The 21,457-nt window shown below is 39.4% G+C and overlaps 1 protein-coding gene across 2 annotated transcripts in view; it reads right to left on the reverse strand.

Moving 5' to 3' along the window:
* Positions 1-21,457, reverse strand: part of LOC127433376 (protein PRRC1-like) — a 49,888-nt gene that overhangs the window by 6,688 nt on the left and 21,743 nt on the right. Inside the window, exons 6-7 of one of the 2 annotated variants that reach the window (XM_051685232.1) lie at positions 7,652-7,815; positions 7,382-7,485 (exon numbers count right to left, since the gene is read on the reverse strand). In XM_051685232.1, the coding sequence (XP_051541192.1) occupies positions 7,382-7,485; positions 7,652-7,815 (268 nt within the window). Of the gene's footprint in view, positions 1-7,381; positions 7,486-7,651; positions 7,840-21,457 lie in introns of both variants that reach the window. The other variant, XM_051685233.1, reaches the window with a different exon arrangement.

A 21,457-nucleotide genomic window follows, 5' to 3' on the forward strand; every position in this document is an offset into this window, starting at 1 on the left:
GAGTTCCACAAGAGAGAAACGCGATCGGTTCAAGGAATGCAAGAAACTCTTACATCAGAAAAAGATCTCGTTTGCTCTAATGTTTCCTGCCAAACTGAGAATAGAAACGAAGGTCGGTCACAAAGTATTTACAATTCCAAATCAGGCAATATCTTTTATAGAATGTCTGAGTAAACCATTGGATGTTTCTCATGTGAGTGGGCCTGACTCGCTGTACTTACTCTTGAGGAAGCTGGGCGACATTTTGGGTTTTTTGCGTTGGCTCCACCTAGCGGCCGGAGCTTGTTTTGTGAATAACACATTTCCTTAAAGAAACTTTTGCATTGATGAAAGATTACATTTGCATTGAAGTTCCCGGACAGATTGAGAGTGAACACTACAGATGACTGCAAAATATCTACATGCTCACACAAAGGATGTCTTTTATGAAGCTGACGGATTGTGTAAGTCATGGTATATACAATTATGCGGCCTCCGAGTGAATTGACTTGACCATTCAAGGAACCGGGATGCCAGTTTTGTTTCTTTTTGTATTGGTTCCACCTAGTGGCTGGAGCTTGTTCTATTGAATAACACTCCTTTGGAACAGCTGTGGATTAATCTGTTCGTTCTTCGTGCTTATTCCTCCTGCTGGCTGTAGTTTGTTCTGAGTTTTTTTACGGGACATTGGAATGATTACGTCATCCGCTGAACTCATAACAGCCAGCTCACGGAAAATTTGTCTGTCTGTCCGAGGAATCTGAACGGTTTTATATCAGCTGGAATTTGTTTTGTGGAAGATCACACCTTTGAGACAGTTCTGTGATTGAATCTACATTTTCTTTGTGTTCATTCTTCCTATTTGCTGGGTTTATTTTACAAAGTATTTTCTGTTATGTAATTTTGCTTCACACATTTCTTAAACGTAAGAAATATGATATAGTGTTTCTTCAAGAAACACATCTCTCCCCGCAGGAAGCTGAAAAAATTGGGAAGATATGGGGTGGACATTTTTTTTTAGTGCTGGCTCAAGTAAGAGCAAGGGAGTCATTAGATTGGTAAATAAACATCTACAATTCAAATGTCTCAAACAGATTAAAGATAAATTAGGAAGAGTCATTATTGTGTTTCTCAAATTCAAGGGCAAAAGTAGATTTTGGCTAATATTTACGCACCTAACGCTGATGATCAGGGCTTTTTTATAGATCTTGAAGGGATGTTGCAAGCCGCTGGCACCCCTCATGATATAATATTGGGAGGAGACTTTAATCTTTTGATGGACTCAGTCCTTGATCATAGTGAAGCAAAAGTGTGTAAGCCCCCTAGAGCAACATTGACGCTTCACAGGATGTGTAAAAAATCTTGATCTTACAGATATTTGGAGACTTTTGAACCCATCTGGTAGGGACTATACATTTTTTTCATCAGTCCATAAGATTTATTCTAGAATAGATTTTATTTTTTTTATATCCAAATCCCTCATTTCATCTGGAAACATTTTAGTCTCAGATCACGCCCTGGTGAGTTTAGAGGTGATGCCACATATAGAGAAAAATAAATCATATAGTTGGCGCCTTAATGTGTCCCTTTTGCAAAATCCTGATTTCCAAGACTGAAATCAATGTTTATATGGAGACCAACTGGTCCTCAGTATCCTCTGTGGGCGTGGCTTGGGAGGCACTTAAGGCGGTTCTTAGGGGTCGGATCATACAGTATGCCTCATTCATCAAAAAATCCAATGCACGAGAACTTGTGGAGTTGGAAGAGAATATTAAAAGTGCAGAGGCAGAGCTGAAGCACTGTATGTCAGCAGATGGCCTCAGAGAATTGACCCAATTGAAATATAGACATAATTCTATTTTGTCACGGAAAGTGGAGTTTTGGTTATTCAAGGCAAGACAGTCATACTTTCAGTCGGGGGACAAAGCAGGGAAGCTTTTGGCTAGATATATAAAGCAGAGAGTGTCTCTTGCTATCATTCCCTCAGTGAAATCTGCTGGTTGTGAAATTTTTACTTCAGCCATTGATATTAATAATGCCTTTAAAGAGTTCTATCTTGATCTTTATAGTTCCATGTCTTCGTCTACTGATGAAGATATTAGAAACTTTGTGGAATCATTAGAACTTCCTAAACTGACGATTGAGCAAAAAAACTCTGTTGATTCTGAGAAAACCTTGGAGGAGCTTGATGAGGTAATTAAGTCCCTACCTACTGGCAAGGCTCCGGGGCCAGATGGTTTTGCCGCTGAATTTTTTAGATCCTATCCTACAGAACTGGCTCCACTTTTGTTAGAAGTTTATACTGAATCATTAAAGAATGGAAAGCTTCCTCCAACCATGATACAAGCCCAGATCAGTCTGATTCTTAAAAAGGACAAAGATCCAAGTGAGTGTATAAGTTACCGTCCAATCTCCCTGATCCAACTAGATGTAAAAATATTGTCAAAAATTTTGGCTAACCGATTAAGTAAAGTTATGACATATCGTATACATATAGATCAGGAGGGGTTTATTCGGGGCCGCAGCTCTTCTGATAACATCAGGAGTCTCATCAATATCATGTGGTCAGTGGCGAATGATCAGTCTCCGGTCGCTGCCATCTCACTTGACGCCGAAAAGGCGTTTGATATGGTAGAATGGGATTATCTTTTTAAGATTTTGGAAATGTATGGGTTTGGGAGTACATTTATTGGTTGGATTAAGTTACTTTATAAACACCCTGTAGCAGCGGTACAAACAAATGGATTAATTTCAGATTATTTTATTCTGGATAGGGGCACTCGGCAGGGCTGCCCTCTTTCCCTGTTATTGTTCTGTCTTGCCCTGGAACCATTAGCAGCCGCGATAAGAAAGGAGGATGATTTTCCAGGGGTGATTGCAGGAGGTGTGGCGCATAAGCTTCTGCTTTATGCAGATGATATTTTATTATTTGTCTCTGAACCTACTAGATCTATGCCTTGCCTTCACAGAATTATTAATTCCTTTTCCAAGTTCTCTGGATACAAAGTTAATTGGTCTAAATCCGAAGCTTTGGCTCTGACAGCGTACTGTCCAGTAACGGCTTTCCAGCTGGGCGCCTTCCAATGGCCCAAACTGGGCATTAAGTATTTGGGGATTTTATTCCCAGCAAATTTGTCTGATTTAGTTAATGTCAATTTTGACCCGTTAATAAAAAGATTTTTGAGCGATGTGGGCAGGTGGGCTTCATTACATTTATCGATGATTGGGAAGGTTAATGTTATTAAAATGAATTGTATTCCAAAATTTAACTACCTGCTACAGTCCCTACCTGTAGATGTCCCCCTCTCTTATTTCAAGCAATTCGATAGCATAGCGAAGTCCTTCATTTGGAATGGTAAACGTCCCAGATTGCATTTTAATAAGTTACATAGGCCGACTGACAAAGGTGGGCTAGGCCTACCCAAGATTTTGTTTTAATTCTATGCGTTCGGTCTCAGACATTTGGCTCATTGGTCACTTCCACCTGAGAGAGCCCCTCCCTGGTTTGTTATTGAACAGGCAGTTGTTGCCCCTATTTCGCCGTTACAAAGCATCTCTATCAAACTAATTGGAAAAGTTAAGTTACACCCCATTATTTCGCATTTACACTCGGTATGGACTAAAGTGTCCAGATTGTTTAAATTGGACATTTATTGAAATGTTGCCGAGCATACGGCAGAACCCAAGACTATGTATTGGCAAGTCCCCTTTTTGCTGGCTTTTTAGTGGATTGTGAGGGGGGTTGCTACACTCGGTGACCTATATGAAAGTGGTGTGTTGAGATCGTTTGAAAATTTGGTCCAACATTTTGGGATCCCCAGACCTCTGTTTTATAGGTATTTACAACTGCGCCACCTGCTTTGTACTATTTTTGGGAGTAGCACACACCCCCCTGAGGAGGCAGATGCTTTGGGAGAGGTGATTGCGGCTTTTGGAAAAGGTCATGAGGCATCAGTGTATTACTCCCTGTTAATTCAGAGTATGGGGGATGGAGCTTTAACTTCTATTAAGAAATTATGGGAAAAAGATTTGAATTTGGTATTGGAGGATGGAGTGTGGACTAAGATTCTGAAAAATGTCAAGTCTGCATCTAGAGATGCAAGGGTTCGCCTTATGCAATTTAATATTTTACAAAGATTTTACTGGACCCCCTCTAGATTATACAGGCTTGGTCTTAAAGACACACCCACATGCTGGCGATGCCAATCAGAAGTTGGAGACATAGCTCATGTTTTTTGGGGATGCGTTAAGATCCAAGATTTTTGGTTAAAGATTCAGAATTATTTGCGTGACATTCTGGACACTCAAATTTTACTTTGCCCCAGACTTTGCATTTTGGGCGATGGTGAAGTTATGAATTCGGGAGACAAATATATAAAAAATTGGGTTCTGACTAGCGTGATGATCGGTAGACAAATTATTTTAAGAGGATGGAAGTCAGACAGAGCCCCACCATTTCCAGAGTGGTGTGCGGAGATGGGGAGGGTGGCGGCTTATGAGAAGATGATAGATGGAAGGCTGGGGCGGGAGGACTTATTTTTCAGGAAGTGGGGTAGGTATTTGGCAGTTTTGGAGGACTCTAGGGGAAGGAATGAGGAGGGAGATGTTTAGTTTAATTATGTATATTTATTTTTTATTTTATTGTTTGTGTGTGTGTGTATTATTTTATGTGACCACAGGGGTGTTCTTTGGGGTAGGGTGAGGTTGGTGTTTGGGGAGGGATGTTAATGAATGTTAAAAGTTAAATGTTGATTCGGTGTGTATATGTTGTGTTTTTCTCTGTTGTGTTTTCTTTTTGAATCAATAAAAAATGTTAATTACAAAAAAAATGATGTATTAGTGTACTCTCTAACTAATCACAACTCAGAGTTTATGCATATATCTGATATTTTATGATGTTGCTTCAACTTTCGTTTTGAAACCGGAAAAACAAAACGGCTAAAAACAAAAAATTAACCACTTTACCATGAACAATAAACATAATGAGTGCTATCGTTTTTTCCAATGATGTGCAACATGTACATAACTGTTATCATCTCAAAAAAACGTGTTTTGGAATTTCATAACCCATAAAAAAAAAAAAAACACAGTTGAGTGAAAAAGAACCCAGTTCTTTGGGACTGAGGGCGTTTTCACACCTAGTTCGTTTGAGCACTCCAAACAGTCTCAGTGCAATATATCGTGTATATGTGAACAACCTAAATGATCTCAGACCCCCCTTAAAGGTCCAAAAACAGGAGGTGGTCTGAATACGGTTCATTTGTGGGTTCTTTTGTGGTTTGACTGATTAGTGTGATGTGAAAGTAAAGAGGTACCAGTCCATTTTGTTTTTCATTATGACATAAATTCTTCGGGGCTTGTCATACATAACTGTATTACATAATCTCCAACTCAAGATTATTTGATCTAACAGCGATTATTGTGAACTTTAAATTCCAATCACATTTTACTGTCCAAATAAAGGAATTTTAAGCGAATATAGAAATACCATGACCACGACTGCATTGTATCTCATTTTCCTGTCGTGTCGTATAATCTGAGCACTCCAAATAAACCGCTGATCAGCCAGACTCGAGCAGCATCTAAAGAGCAGGTGAAGAGCTGTGATGCACGCGCTGTTTGCGGAGGTTTGCGCCAAGCTTCCGTGAATATAAAAGTGAGTATTTTGTTAGTGAACAAAGCGTTTTTCATGTCATTCTATCCCTGTGCAATATTTTACATTTTTAAAGCCTTATAGGAAACCATATAGCCCGATTTTATAATGATTCCAAGTTAAATATGAATAAATGACTACTTAAGGTGTATGTATGAATTAAGCACACACATACACCTTAAGAAGTATGACAATTTATTATCATGATCACAATATGTATGATAATTTATTGTTAGTCAAATGTAATAATTGTCACTGCCATGGAGTCTGAGTTCTTAAGGAGTTGTGGTGTAAACAACAAAGGGTCTGAGGTCACATTAACACAAAGAGGACCAAAAAAAGAGTCCTCTTTTAAGTCCACTTACATTGTGAATACCAAAAGCACTGGGTCATTTGCAGCTGCTTCCCTTTTTGGTCTACTTTAACTGAACTGGGTTTGGTTAATTTAAAACAGACTATATGTGAAACCACCCTGAGTTTCTGTATAGACGGCTTCAAGGCCCTGATATACTTATGGAGAAGTTGTTCTTCATTCTTCGTTTAGGGGTAAAAAAGGTCTAAACAGCCGAGCAATGGTATACTGTTCCCTAACATTCAGACACCAGCCACACCACTCTGGGATGTGTTTAGAAGTACATTTAAATGAGGATACACAAGACTACATGTAAAACCTAAACTAATGTGACATTAAAATTTGTTATCAATGAATTTACGCCTCATTCTATGAGTAGAATTCACACTAGATCAGTAAAAGATGCTGTATTAACTACTCCATGATGATTTGAAGTAATATATATGCAGTGAAAATGTTTAATTTGTCTTGTTTAGATTCTGAATTCATGATGCCAATGCATTATACGTTATATGCGGTTATAATATGCACTGATTACACTCTGTTATTGTAATTTATGATGACACTGATAATACTGCAAAGATGGGTAAATAAGAGTAAAAGGTGCTGTAAGTGAATTCATCCGTTTTACTTCCACGAGACTGAGACTTTGAATTAGCCACACCACCCCTTTCTAAAACCCTGCACTCCAAAGATACCAAATTAGCTTTATTGAGACCGACATCGTGCAGAAATGGTTGTTTAAAACAACAGCAGCATGGCTTAAACGAGAACGAGCAAAATGATTGACAGGTGAGAAGTGTCAATGTCCACGGTCCGCTGACACATTTTTGTTTGCTGTTTACAAAGTCTACAGCTGTCACAGAAACCGGTGAGATATCTCAGGACACTTACTTCAATAATATCTTTAAGGGAGTAGGAACATTTTTAGGAGTACCTTTTCCATGAAAAAATAATTTACAGCACCTTTAATGGGCAGAATACAGACAAAAGAATGAAGATAGAGGCTCACTTTGGGCAGATGTGTGAACGGCTTTCGCTGCAGATGGCACATGAGTGAATGGGTACTTGAGAGTAAACGTAAACAAAGTAATAGGTGGAGCTTCAGGTCACACGTATTGATGATGTGGACCAATGGCAGCAAGGTGTTTAGCAGCCGGTTAGAAGTTTTCCTAAAAGTTAGCCCATGCAAGTTGTTACGAACCACCGAAACAAACGCAAAAAACCTTTCTGGGCAGATTTTTTTCTGAATGACGTCATATCCATTCTTCGATTTCATATTAAGTACATCTGGGCCTTCAGTTGTCCAATAAAACAACTCAATTTGATGTTTTGTAATTTTTCTGAACAGACAGACACACGTTCATGTGGAGTTCTGCTGTAATGATGTTTCTTACTTCTCAGGAAAGAGTTCAGCGATGAAGTTCTCCACAGAAACCACAGGCTGCTTCTCATGAATGACTGCAGCACGACGCAGACTGTCAATGCGCTCTTGAGCTCCCTACACACCCACACGCATGCACACATGCACGCACAAAACATCATGTGAATTCATACAGTCATTATATGGAGGTGAAATGATTGTGTGATTTTTGTTATATTGCCACTCCACAGCAGCAACAGTCAGTGTTCAGACAGTCATGTATGCATCTGAAGTCAGTGTTCACCTTGAGTCCTGCAGCGTAGCCCACTGGCTGTGGGGCAATGTTCGACTGACCCGTCTCTCCTGTCACCATTGCCAAACCAAACACCTCCTGAAATGCCTCCCGCACTGCTGCCACCTTCACCTCCTTATTTGACGTCACCACGATGTCCACGTCACCTCCTGACTCTGACACACACACCACAGCAACACCTGATGTGCATCATACAGACTCTCACAGAAGAGCATGACTGGGCTATACAGCTAAAAACTACATCTAATTTTATTCAGCCTTTCATGATATCTGAGATATAACTCAATATTTATGTTTATTTATTCAGAAATGGCTTAAAGGTTTTTGTTTCTTTCCAATCAGAGGAACCATCCCGGAGAACACACGTACATCACCTAGACGTCTATTTGATGCGTGTTTACATATGGATGATGTATTTTTTAGGTTGGCTCATCTGCAATACGTCTAAAAGACATTTCCTCTCGGATGTCAATAAGACATTCAGCAGATGACTTTGAGACGTTTATGATTAAGAATGTTTATAAATCTGATCTTTTTAAGATGTTTAGCAGATGTTATTTAGAATGAGATGTTTTCCAGATGAAAAGATCTAAAACAGACAGAGACGTACGTGTGCTACAGTGCATCCGGAAAGTATTCACAGCGCTTCACTTTTTCCACATTTTGCTATGTTACAGCCTTATTCCAAAATGGATTAAATTCATTATTTTCCTCAAAATTCTACAAACAATACCCCATAATGACAACGTGAAAGAAGTTTGTTTGAAATCTTTGCAAATTTATTAAAAATAAAAAACGAAACAAATCACATGTACAAAAGTATTCACAGCCTTTGCCATGACACTCACAATTGAGCTCAGGTGCATCTTGTTTCCACTGATCATCCTTGAGATGTTTCTACAACTTGATTGGAGTCCACCTGTGGTTAATTCAGTTGATTGGACATGATTTGGAAAGGCACACACCTGTCTATATAAGGTCCCACAGTTAACAGTGCATGTCAGAGCACAAACCAAGCCATAAAGTCCAAGGAATTGTCTGTAGACCTCCGAGACAGGATTGTATCAAGGCACAGATCTGGGGAAGGGTACAGAAAGATTTCTGCAGCATTGAAGGTCCCAATGAGCACAGTGGCCTCCATCATCCGTAAATGGAAGAAGTTTGGAACCACCAGGACTCTTCCTAGAGCTGGCCGCCTGGCCAAACTGAGCGATCGGGGGAGAAGGGCCTTAGTCAGGGAGGTGACCAAGAACCCGATAGTCACTCTGACAGAGCTCCAGCGTTTCTCTGTGGAGAGAGGAGAACCTTCCAGAAGAACAACCATCTCTGCAGCACTCCACCAATCAAGGTCAGACGGAAGCCACTCCTCAGTAAAAGGCACATGACAGCCCGCCTGGAATTTGCCAAAAGGCACCTGAAGGACTCTCAGACCATGAGAAACAAAGATTGAACTTTTTGGCCTGAATGGCAAGCGTCATGCCTGGAGGAAACCAGGCACCGCTCATCACCTGGCCAATACCATCCCTACAGTGAAGCATGGTGGTGGCAGCATCATGCTGTGGGGATGTTTTTCAGCGGCAGGAACTGGGAGACTAGTCAGGACCGAGGGAAAGATGAATGCAGCAATGTACAGAGACATCCTTGATGAAAACCTGCTTCAGAGTGCTCTGGACCTCAGACTGGGGCGAAGGTTCATCTTCCAACAGGACAACGACCCTAAGCACACTGCCAAGATAACAAAGGAGTGGCTACGGGACAACTCTGTGAATGTCCTTGAGTGGCCCAGCCAGAGCCCAGACTTGAACCCGATTGAACATCTCTGGAGAGATGGCTGTGCACCGACGCTCTCCATCCAACCTAATGGAGCTTGAGAGGTCCTGCAAAGAAGAATGGGAGAAACTGCCCAAAAATAGGTGTGCCAAGCTTGTAGCATCATACTCAAAAAGACTTGAGGCTGTAATTGGTGCCAAAGGTGCTTCAACAAAGTATTGAGCAAAGGCTGTGAATACTTATGTTCCTGTGATTTTTTTCGTTTTTTATTTTTAATAAATTTGCAAAGATTTCAAACAAACTTCTTTCACGTTGTCATTATGGGGTATTGTTTGTAGAATTTTTAGGAAAATAATGAATTTAATCCATTTTGGAATAAGGCTGTAACATAACAAAATGTGGAAAAAGTGAAGCGCTGTGAATACTTTCCGGATGCACTGTATCTGGAATGACATCAACCAACCAGTCATTGTAGCCAAGTAGATTCCAAATGTTCAACGTAAGATGCAGGGACTAAAAATAGTTCAATGAACAAAAACACTATTTGTTTTTGCAGAATGCAACCAAAAATGGAAACAAATTCCCTTTCAATGGTTCCAGATTGAAAACATTATTTTTAAGTGTTGGTAACCGGTTAATTTTGAAACCAAACACCAAAGGGTTTATCACAGTAAATATTCAGAATTACACCTTTTCATGTTGCCTGTAAAAAAAATGAGGCTCCTTAAGAATCTCTTGCATCAATGGAAGGTCGCTTTTGCACTGATAAACAGAATAGATACTAAGGATGGCTACAAAGTATTTACATGCCCACAGCAAGCACTGTCCTTTACAAAAACACTGGCGTGAGTAAGCCATTTGGTGATTTTCATGTGGCCGCCTAGTGGACCTGTCTCACTGAATGTACACTCGACTGTTCGAGGAAGCTGGGCACCTTTTTCGTTTAATTTTGTGCTGGTTCCGCCTAGCGGCTGGTGTTTGTTTTGTGTATTATTTCTTCAGGACAGTTTGTGGATGAACTGCTTGTTTTGGGTGCTTATGCCTCCTGTTGGCTAGAGTTGGTTTTGTGGAATATTTCTTGCAGGACACTTGAGTGAGTTTGACTGCTGAAGAACTGAATGGCCCGTTTTTTTTTTGTGCTGGTTCCACTAGCGGCTGGAGCTTGTTTTGTGGAGGCACACACCTTCAAGACAGTTAAGTGGATGAATCTACATGTTTGTTTGTTTTTTTGTGTTTATTCCGCTTATGGGCTGGAGTTTGTTTTATAGACTATTTTTTGCTGTGTAATTCTGTCTCACAAAATTTGTACAGAAGCACCAGACTTGAGCAACCTGATGGCAAAGTTGTCGCGGGTACTATCGCAGGCGTACATGGACTGTTTGAGTTTAGAGGGATGGTGCGTGGGGTTAATGTACATATTTTTCTTTTTTCTGTTTGTTTTGTTCTGGGGAAAGTTCGGGGGTTGATTGTTGCACCAATGTGAACTTTATAATTTTATTTTTGACACACAATCTATTTTTTCTAATACGTAAAAATGTAAAATGTTAAGTGAACTGACTCTCCACGTGGAATGGGCTGGGGCACCCCATAAAAAGGAGGAAGGTTTTTCTTTTCTTAAAAGTAAGAAATATGATCAAGAAATGCATTTTTACCCGCAGGAAGCTGAAAATTTTGGGAGGATATGGAGTGGACATGTTTTCTTTAGTGCTGGCTCAAGTAAGAGCAGGGGAGTCATTACATTGATAAGTAAACAAATTCAGTGTATGAATTACTAAATGACAAAATAAATTATTTTCATAAGTATATTCAACTATTTACAAACATATTTACGAAACTCAAATGGTCCATGAAGCATACAATAACAAAATAAAACAAACAATTCAAAAATGATGAACCGAGTGTGCTGTGAGAGTGTGCTTGGGAACGAGGTATGTCAGGTAAATGTAGTTGATGAATGAGCCAGTTCATGAGAATGAAAACAGTCTTATCTGTGTGTATGATGAGTAATGATGGTTAGATGTCCTCTTTGTCGGCCTTGTGTTCCTTACTGCACCACTGCACCCATGTGTAGTCAAAGGTATCAGCGTTCTCAGAATATAATCCAAGAACAAAAAAATCCTTAATTTGAGCAGCAAACCAAAGTTTCTCAAACAAGGATTTCATGTAGAAAGCAGAAGACAGCATGAGACAATCAAACTGAATCTGACTTTTTACTACTTCCTGTATTTATACAAATCTGGAGTGCTAACTGAGACCCCTAGCGACTAGGATGAGCATAACCCCTAACAACAATACAATATGCCAAGTGACTGTTACATATTCCCCCCCTCAACTGGAAAGAATTTAAACAGTACCATGAAAAGGCTTCAAATTTTGAACATGAAAAGAATCAACATGATTAGGATCATCTAGAAACGACACAGAACAATTTACAGGACCAAGACATTTCACAATTTTTGCAGGACCTTTCCATTTTGCAGCGAGTTTTGCCATGAACCCATCACTAGCACATGACAACGGATGAGCACGAACCCAGACCAAATCCCCAAACTGGTAGAGCTTGTCTTCGTTGGTTGTAGTAGCATCTTTGTTTCTCTTGGGCTTGTTCTACATTCCATTGTATGGTTCGTATCAGCTCTTCGTATCTCTCCAGCACTGGGTATGTAGGACTATCTGGGTCAGGAGGTTTGAGAATGGCTCTTTCCAAAGGACCTTTCAGCTTGTGGCCTAACGTGACTTCAGCTGGAGTGAATCCCGTGCTCTCTTGCCATGCCGTGTTGATGGCAAAATGGAATTCCGCCAACCATCTGTCCCAATGATGGTGGTGATGGTGGACACCCCATTGTTTGCAGACTAGACTGATGAGTTGGGAGGTAAACTGAGTTCCTCTGTCAGATACCAAATACATCGGGGTACCCCATCTGGTGGAAATTTCTTCTACCAAGACGCATACTATTTGTGGTGCCTTAGCTACCCACAAAGGAAACAAGTCCACCCACTTTGAACAGTAGTCCACTATCACAAGGAGATGTTCGTTTAATTTTGGACTCCCATAAGGTCAATTCCTAGCATGTGTCCGGGTTCCACTATAGGTGTAGATTGCATATGACCAGCCAGTTTAGAAATGGAAGGTTTGTGTTGCTGACATACTTGGCACTCCTTGCAATGCCTCCACATGTCTGAGCGCAGTGTAGACCAGTAACAAATGTCTTCCAATCTCAGTAGAGTCTTGAGTCTACCAAGGTGTCCACTTAGCGGGTTGTCGTGTGCATAGGTGAGGAAATCTTTCCGTAGATGAGCAGGAATGACTAATTGGAGTTTGGGTCTCTTTTGTCCATTGGGCATGCTGCGGAAAAGAAATCCATTCTTCAACAGATAGTGAATGCGTGAAGGGTTTGGATCAGTGGGTGATTTGTCTTTGTCAATGGGTTCTTGAATTTCTGGATCTTCTTGTTGGGCTTTGGCAATGTTAGACCATTCAACTGGAAAACTGGAGAAAATGGTTGAAGAGTCCTGGGATTTTACATGTGCTAGCATTGTGAGTGGAGAAGTATCCAGAGACTGCGTGAAAGGTTTTCGATACTTGACGGTGAAGTCAAATTCTTGCAGGCAGATGGACCAATGTGTCAATCGGGAAGACGACTTTGGATGATTGAACACCCATGTGAGTGCTACATGATCAGTGATCACCTCAAATAGTCGGCCTTCCAGATAGGGTCTCCACTTCTCCATGGCCCATATCACTGCGCAACACTCCTTTTCTGAAACAGAGTATGACTTCTCAACGCCTTGCAGAAGACATGAAGCGTAGGCAATGACATGTTTCACTCCTATCTCTTGGGTCAGGACAGCTCCTAAACCAATATCACTAGCATCAGTTTGAACTTTAAAAGGCTTAGTCCAATCAGGGGCAATTAAAACAGGGGCATTGGTCAAATCACGTTTTATTAACTCAAAAGAATTCTGGCATTCCTCAGCCCAAGTCCAAATAGCTCTTTTCATTTTCAAGGCATGCAGTGGGGCAGCTTTTTCCAAAAACTGAGGAATTAATCTTTGGTACCATCCAGCGAGGCCTAAGAATCATTGCACCTCTTTTAGGGTTTGAGGAACAGAAAACTTAGCAACGGCTTCAACCTTTGTAGGGTCGGTCTTGATTCCTTCTTTAGATACCACATGTACTAAAAACCTCAAAGACATTTGCATGAGGTTGCACTTTTGGAGATTTAGAGTGAGACCTGCTTTGTACAAACAGTAGAAGACTTCTTGAAGGTGCGTCAAGTGTTCTTCTTCCGTCTTCGAGTACACCACGATGTCATCGATGTATACGAAACAACTCTTATCCTTTAAATTCTTCAGTACAAGCTCCATCAGACGTTGAAATGAGGCAGCGGCATTTTTAAGGCCAAAAGGTAAACGAAGAAATTCATACAAGCCTGAAGATGTGGCAAAAGCAGTCTTGGGAATGCTTTCGGTTTCCATCTCAACTTGCCAATACCCGCTTTTGAGATCGAGCGTACTGAAAATTTCCAGCTCCATGTAGAGACTCTAGGATTTCGTGTGTCTGTGGCATAGGATATACACTGCTGTTCAAAAGTTTGGGGTCACTTGACTGAAATGTTTTACATGATCTTAAAACCTTTTGATCTGAAGGCGTATGCTTAAATGTTTTAAATTAGTTTTGTAGACAAAAATATAATTGTGCCAACATATTAATTTATTTCATTACAGAACTAAAATTTTATAAAAATAAAAAAAGTTTTTGAAATGGATGACTACTGAAATGGGTGGCTACTTTGAAGATGCTAAAATAACATTTTTTAAAATTTTTTTTTTGGTCACAACATAATTCCCATAATTCCATTTCTGTTATTCCATAGTTTTGATGACTTTACTATAATACTACTATTATATTATTATTACTATATATATATATATATATATATATATATATATATGAGAGTCAGCGAACTCCCCGTGTCAATCATGGCCTGAAAATACCTTCCACAAATCAACATCGGTAAGGTCAATATCTTCAAGTTGAACTGAGTAGGGGGTTAACTTTGGGTAAGTGTCTCTGTCTGTTTGGGTTTTTCGCATCCGTACTTCTGCATTGGCCTGACTTCAATACTTCTTTGCTTCTTCTAGGTCTCTTCCAATTTGAGCTCCTATTCTCACTAACTCACTCACCTCCTTCACAGTTCCTCTTAACAGACTTGCGAAATGAGGATTGCAGTTTCTCAAAATGGACTGTACAACCTCCTTCTCTGTCATCTCCTTCTTCCATCTTAAACACAGGGCTCAATAAGCAGTGATAAGTGATAAGCAAAATCTCGAATAGATTCCTTAGGACCTTGTTTTCTCTTCAGCAACCGTTTACCTGCTTTGGCTTCGTAGTCGTCATTTAAGAAAGCATGAAGGAAAATTTGCTTGAACTGTTTCCAGGTGTATGTGTGTCTTCTCTCCGCCAACCACCAGTCTTTAGCTGTTCCCTTCAAAACTGATGTAAGAGAGGCTAATATTTTGGAATCAGTGAGAGGTTAAGGGCAAAATACTCTTCACAACGTTCAACAAAAGAGATGGGATCCTTGTCTTCACCAGAGCCAAATTGTGGGAATTCAACCCTTACAGGTGGGCGGTATGGAGCAACAGAAACATTGTCAGGGTTGGTAGGTGTAGGGTGATGGGGTTGTGAGGTCTGACTGTGTTTTGTGACAAGGTAGGGGTAAATAATGGAGGCGAAACTGGAGTAGACATGATGTGGGCATATGTCTTTAGCTTGGCATCGATTTGCACATCTCTCCGCTTCCAACAATCCACAACTGACTTCCCCAAATCCTGAATGCTCAACTCAAGGTTATTTTTGACTTTCTCACACTCCCTCTCAATTTTGTAGTTCAACTTTTCTTCCATCAAAAGGCACTGATCAATAAACTCTGTTTGTGATCAACACTGACTCACTTTTTGTGTGCAGTCTTGAATGTCTCCTCCCAGAGCTGTGATGCGACTGGTTAACTCATCCATTAACTGGGCTGAGAAATGTAGATCATGTATTGCTTCATCATCAGGAGGAAGAGGAAATGGAAAGTCGAGTGGAGTTTTGGAATCACTGTCTTCATCTGAGTTGAGGTATAGTTCACTGAAAGTGTTAATGAGCTCTCGTAATGGCTGTGGGTCTCTTCTGGTGACGAAATCAGTGAAATCAGGATTGGGTTCGTACTCATCCCTCACACTGTGTGATGAGACTGACATTTTCTACAATACAATATACAATAAGTAACATACAAGCATACAAACAAAATACAGATTTTGAAACACTTAATTTGCAAGGGTCCCTGTTCGGGTGTCACTCTATAACTGTCCTGGCTGTTTTGAACCAGGCCTGCTATAAGAAATTAAAGGGGGGATAGCCTCTGCAAAATATCCAAAAGGATACAGTGTACATCAAAACTGAAATAAAGTGTATGAATGACCAAATGACAACAGAAATTATTTTCATAAGTATGTTCAACAAATTTACATATTTACTCAACTACTAAGCAAACAATAAAAAAATAAACAAAACAAATAATCCAAAAACGATGAACCGAGTATGCTGTGACAGCGTGCTTGGGAATGAGGTATATCAGGTAAATGTAGTTGATGAATGAGCCAGTTCATGAGAACGAGAACAGTCTTATCTGTGGGTATGATGAGTAATGATGGTTAGATGTCCTCTTTGTCGGCCTTGTGTTCTTTATTAACAGTCCCTGGGCAGCCCATGTGTAGTCAAAGGTATCATCTTTCTCAGAATATAATCCAAGAACAAAAAAATCCTTAATTTGAGCAGCAAACCAAAGTTTCTCAAACAAGGATTTCAAGTAGAAAGCAGCAGAGAGCATGAGGCAATCAAACTGAATCTGACTTCTTTTACTACTTCCTGTATTTGTACAAATCTGGAGTGCTAAAGGAGACCCCTAGTGGATAGGATGAGCATAACCCCCAACAACAATACAATATGTGACAGGCATGTGAATGTTACAATATTTTTTTTTTTCATCAGTCCATAAAATTTATTCTAGAATAGATTTTTTCTTTTTTATATCTAAGTTCCACATTTCATCTGTTGTTGATTGCTCAATTGGAAACATCTTAGTCTCAGATCATGCCCTGGTGTGTTTAGAGGTGTTGCAACATATGGAGAAAAAGAAATCATATAGATGGCACTTTAATGTATCCCTTTTGCAAAATCCTGAATTCCAACAAATGTTAAAGGCTGAAATCAGTGTTTATATGGAGACCAACTGATCCTCAGTATCCTCTGTGGGCGTGACTTGGGAGGCACTTAAGGCGGTTCTTAGGGGTCGGATCATACAGTATGCCTCATTCGCCAAAAAATCCAAAGCACGAGAAATTGTGGAGTTGGAAGGGAATATTAAAAGTGCCGAGGCAGAGCTGAAGCGCCGAATGTCGCGGAAGGTGGAGTTTTGGCTAATAAGGGCAAGACAGTCATACTTTGAGTCTTTGGCTAGATATATAAAGCTGAGAGATATATAAAAGCTTTTTCTACCATTCCCTCAGTGAAATCTGCTGGTGGTAAAATATTTACCTCAGCCATTGATATTAATAATGCCTTTAAAGAATTCTATCTTGATATTTATAGTTCCACGTCTTCGTCTACTAATGAAGATATTAGAAACTTTGTGGAACCACTAGAACTCCCTAAACTAACGACTGAGCAAAAAAAAAAATCTTGATTCTGAGATAACCTTGGAAGAGCTTGGCAATGTAATTCGGGGCCGGACGTCTTTGCTGCTAGGGTTGCAAAGGGCGGAAAATTTCCGGAAACTTTCCAGAAACTTTCCATGGGAAGTTAAGCTGGGGAATTTTGGAAATATTGGAAAAATCTTTGGGCACTTGTCTATATGCTGCTGCATCTTTGTGGCATTCTTAACATAGGTCTTTGCATAGTATTTGCAAATGTACACAGCCTTTCCTTCTACATTGGCTGAGGTGAAATGTATCCACACATCATATGGTGCACATGGCATTGTTCTGTAGAATAAGATTAGAAAAAAGCTTGTAAAAAGCACTAATGCAGTGCCATGCACAGATATATAAATAGTTAGCTAAACAATTGGAATATTCTGGAATGGTAAAAATATTTTACAATTGATGCTGGACAAATTAATATAAATCGGCTAGATGAATAGATGAACACTCCTCAATCAGCATACTAAATCAAACTATAACCTACGTTCTTGTATGATAACAGAAAACTGGCTAGCAGAAGGAACAGCATCACAGTTGAGCTAGGTAGCACCATGAAAGCTAGCCTCTTAAATTGTCAATGAAATGGCTAGCTAGCTACAGTATAAACACATTTTGATTTAGTATTTGCCAGTTAAACTTTAATACCATAGATCAAATATATTTACCCTAGTCATATCATCAAAACTTACTTGACTGGATGTAGTCCTTGGGCTCAAATGCAGTAGTGTGGCTTCAATAGTCCTGCTGTAGTAAGTACCAGCAGTTAGTGTGCTGTGGGCATGTGATTGAGGAATGCGCAGGGTAGAAATTCAACCGAATTTGCATTAAATCTGGTTGTTTTAACTACAGCCCGACCGATATGGGATTTTTGAGACCGATACCGATTTTAGAGAGGGAAAATTCACCGATTACCGATATGGTGGCCGATATATTAAATTTTTGAGCTGGAATGACAGACCTTTTCTGTGTGGATTTTTCAACGATTTGCACCGATATGACTATGCAAAGGTACTCAGAAGGCTGCTTTATTAAATATTTTTTATCAAAGAATATTTGACATTATTATTATACATCGTCAACTAATTCTAGAAACGAACACTGAGAAAATAAAGAATAAATAAAAATACAATAAATAGCTAACAACAGTACTGTTTAGTATCAGTCAAATGCTGACTATATTAATACTGCCAAGTCAAGATGAACAGATAAGCAGAAGTGTTACACCTTATTCTGCTATACAAGTTCAGGGGAAACTTTCAACGGTGGAGAACCAGACTTTTAAATATTACATTTTATAAATGCAATGACTGGAATTGTTCAGTTGAAGGGGGCACCAAACTGTGAATCCTGAACAAAAGAGTTTGGTGCATACATGTTTACACATTAGCTTCCACTCTGCTGACAACAACAGCCTAGTTTCCATCCACTTTTCGCGCTATTTTGTTATCGACAAAGTGAAAATGCGTAAAATTTTTTTGCGAAATTTGCCGTCTTCTGCCGCATAATAAAAAACACTTTGTCGCATAAACTTTGGTTTATCGCAAAAGAAATCTGCCCTGAAGCCGTTTCCATTCAGAAATGTGTTTATTGCTAATTCACCTCCCAGATGTCCCTAATTTTTTCCACTGAAGTTTTGATAAAATGGGGACAACTCATTGAAATTAGCCAGCTTACTGTCATTTTAATTTCACAAATAAATGCAATCAGAAGACGAGGAATTGCAATCAAACGGGAGCTGTTGCCCTTCTGATAGGACTGTAATATTGGTCCTGATGTTGCGCCTATCGCAGGTTGCCACCGGTTCCGACCCGAAAGCCAATCATCATGGCCCTGTTCAAGCTGTAGTGGGGGAAACTTTCAGTCTTAGTATAAGGACCACCCATTGATGTGTATATGCTGAGTGCACAACTATTACAGAAACATTGATGCTGTGTAATATCAGGGTTTACATATGATACATTCTTGATATTCAATAGGCTATTTTGAACAGTCATCTAATCTAAAGCATCGCCATCACAACTGCATTATGTCCTGCATATTTGTCCAGCAAATACATTTTAGTGTCATAATGCAATTTACATTTTCTGAAGAAGCTCAGCAAATGCGATCCGAGGTAAAAAGGGTTAGATTTAAAATATTTAAAAGTTTTTAAATGTTCAAAAGCTTGTTTTCTGAAAGTGATCTCAGCATTGGACAGATAGTTCTGATAGTTTATAGTCTTGAAGTGTAGAAAATGTCATTCAGCTGATTTATTCATCTACAGAACAGGGTACGGCTAATTTAAGTTTGTGTAAATAAAGGGCAAGTATATAGGCCTAACAATATTTTTCGTTTGGTAATTTATTTTTTTAATGCTTTATTCATTCGGTAATTTATTTATACAGGGAATTTTGCCACCATTTTTTAAGTAAGCTGAACAATAATTTTATAGAATTGGGCTATATGTAAGTGTTTCAAAAAAGCACACTGAAGTTTTTCTCCTAGCATTGTGTATTTAGTTTTAATTTAAAACATCTTTGTGCACAGAAATTATTTGTTTTTTTTATCGTGGACTAATTCCGTGACTGCCGTCTATTATTTTGAATGGTGTGAAACTTTAATAAATAAACGGATGGCTACCGCAATTAAATTAATCACAAACTGGCCATTCATTTGTTCTCCGTGCACTTGTCACTGTGCATGATACGAGATATTTGTGTTGGCACTCCTGGAAGTGTCATGTTTGCAGTGATCGGATCTGTATGCCGTTCAGATCAATCCACAATCACATACAATAAATTGGCTTTCAAGGATGTATACCTTGTCGTCATTATTACAGGCTAACGATTGGGGTAAATTGCTGGCTAATTTCAATGAATTGTCCCCATTTTATCAAAACTTCAGTGGAAAAAAATTAGGGACATCTGGGAGGCGAATTAGCAATAAACACATTTCTGAATGGAAACGGCTTCAGGGCAGATTTCTTTTGCGCTAAACCAAAACTTAAGCGACAAAGTGTTTTTTTAGGCATGACGTCATCACGCACACCATTTTTATCGATAAAAGGCCATTTGAATGGAAACGGGCAGAAGACGGCAAATTTCGTAATTTTTCTTTTTTACGCATTTTCACTTTGTCGATAACAAAATAGCGCGAAAAGTGGATGGAAACTAGGCTATAGTTACTGAAAGTAGCTACGTGATTAGCTAGTTAGCTATAAGCTTGTTGTCACAGAGAGTAAAAGACGGACATTGTTTATTTTACTTTCCAGCATTGTGTCTCACCAACTACGTAACAACACAGCATGAAATCAACACTCAACAGACACAATCCAACACCTGCTGAGCTGCAAAAAGATGCTCTGATATTTACCTTTCAATCTGCTACATTACTGATTGCACTGACAAGCTATAGCTGGCTAACAGCAAACAGACATGAGTGACATGGTTGTCAGGGACAGGGTTAACGTTATATTAGTTATATTGAAAAGGGAAAATGATGGGGTCATTGTTTATTAACTTTCCAGTATGTATTTCACAAACTAGTTGACTTACTGAGACACTGCTTGACTCCACCCTGTCTGCAGACCCACCTTCAGCTCAGCTCTGTAAACAGTGGAGTCGGAGCACGCTCTGCTGTACAAACTACACTATGACACCAATTCTAAAGCATTGTTTTCTGCATTATATTTTCTGGAAAAAAGTTTTCATATCGGCGCAAATCTGTAAAATATATATGCCGATACCGATATATTGGCGAAAGGCTAATATCGGCTGATAATATCAGCTGGCCGATATGTTGGTCGGGCACTAGTTTTAACCAAGATTATGCTGCAAGATGTTTTTTTTTTCCAACTACATTTAAGTTCCTTGTTAAAGGCTAACTTGCAATTTTGCACATTTCCAGTTTATTCCCATTAATTCCCATTTATTCCCGTTAATTCCCATGGAAAGTTTCCAACTTTGAAAATTCCCGGAATTTTGCAACCCTATTTGCTGCTGAATTTTTTTTTAGATCTTATGCTACAGAACTGCCTCCACTTTTGTTAGAGGTTTATACGGAATCATTAAAGAATGGAAAGCTTCTTCCAACCATGACACAAGCCCGGATCAGCCCGATTCTTAAAAAGGACAAAGATCCAAGCGAGTGTAAAAGTTACCGTCCAATTTCCCTGATCCAGCTAGACGTAAAAATAAATTTTGTTTTTAGTCCCTGGTGTTACGTCCTTGAGACGTATTTTAATATTATGCGGGTTGACATGTATTGTTGTTGTAATGCTGTTATATGCCTGCTGGGGGT

The sequence above is a fragment of the Myxocyprinus asiaticus genome, chromosome 43 (genome assembly GCF_019703515.2).
Source record: "Myxocyprinus asiaticus isolate MX2 ecotype Aquarium Trade chromosome 43, UBuf_Myxa_2, whole genome shotgun sequence".
NCBI classification, from domain to species: domain Eukaryota; kingdom Metazoa; phylum Chordata; class Actinopteri; order Cypriniformes; family Catostomidae; genus Myxocyprinus; species Myxocyprinus asiaticus.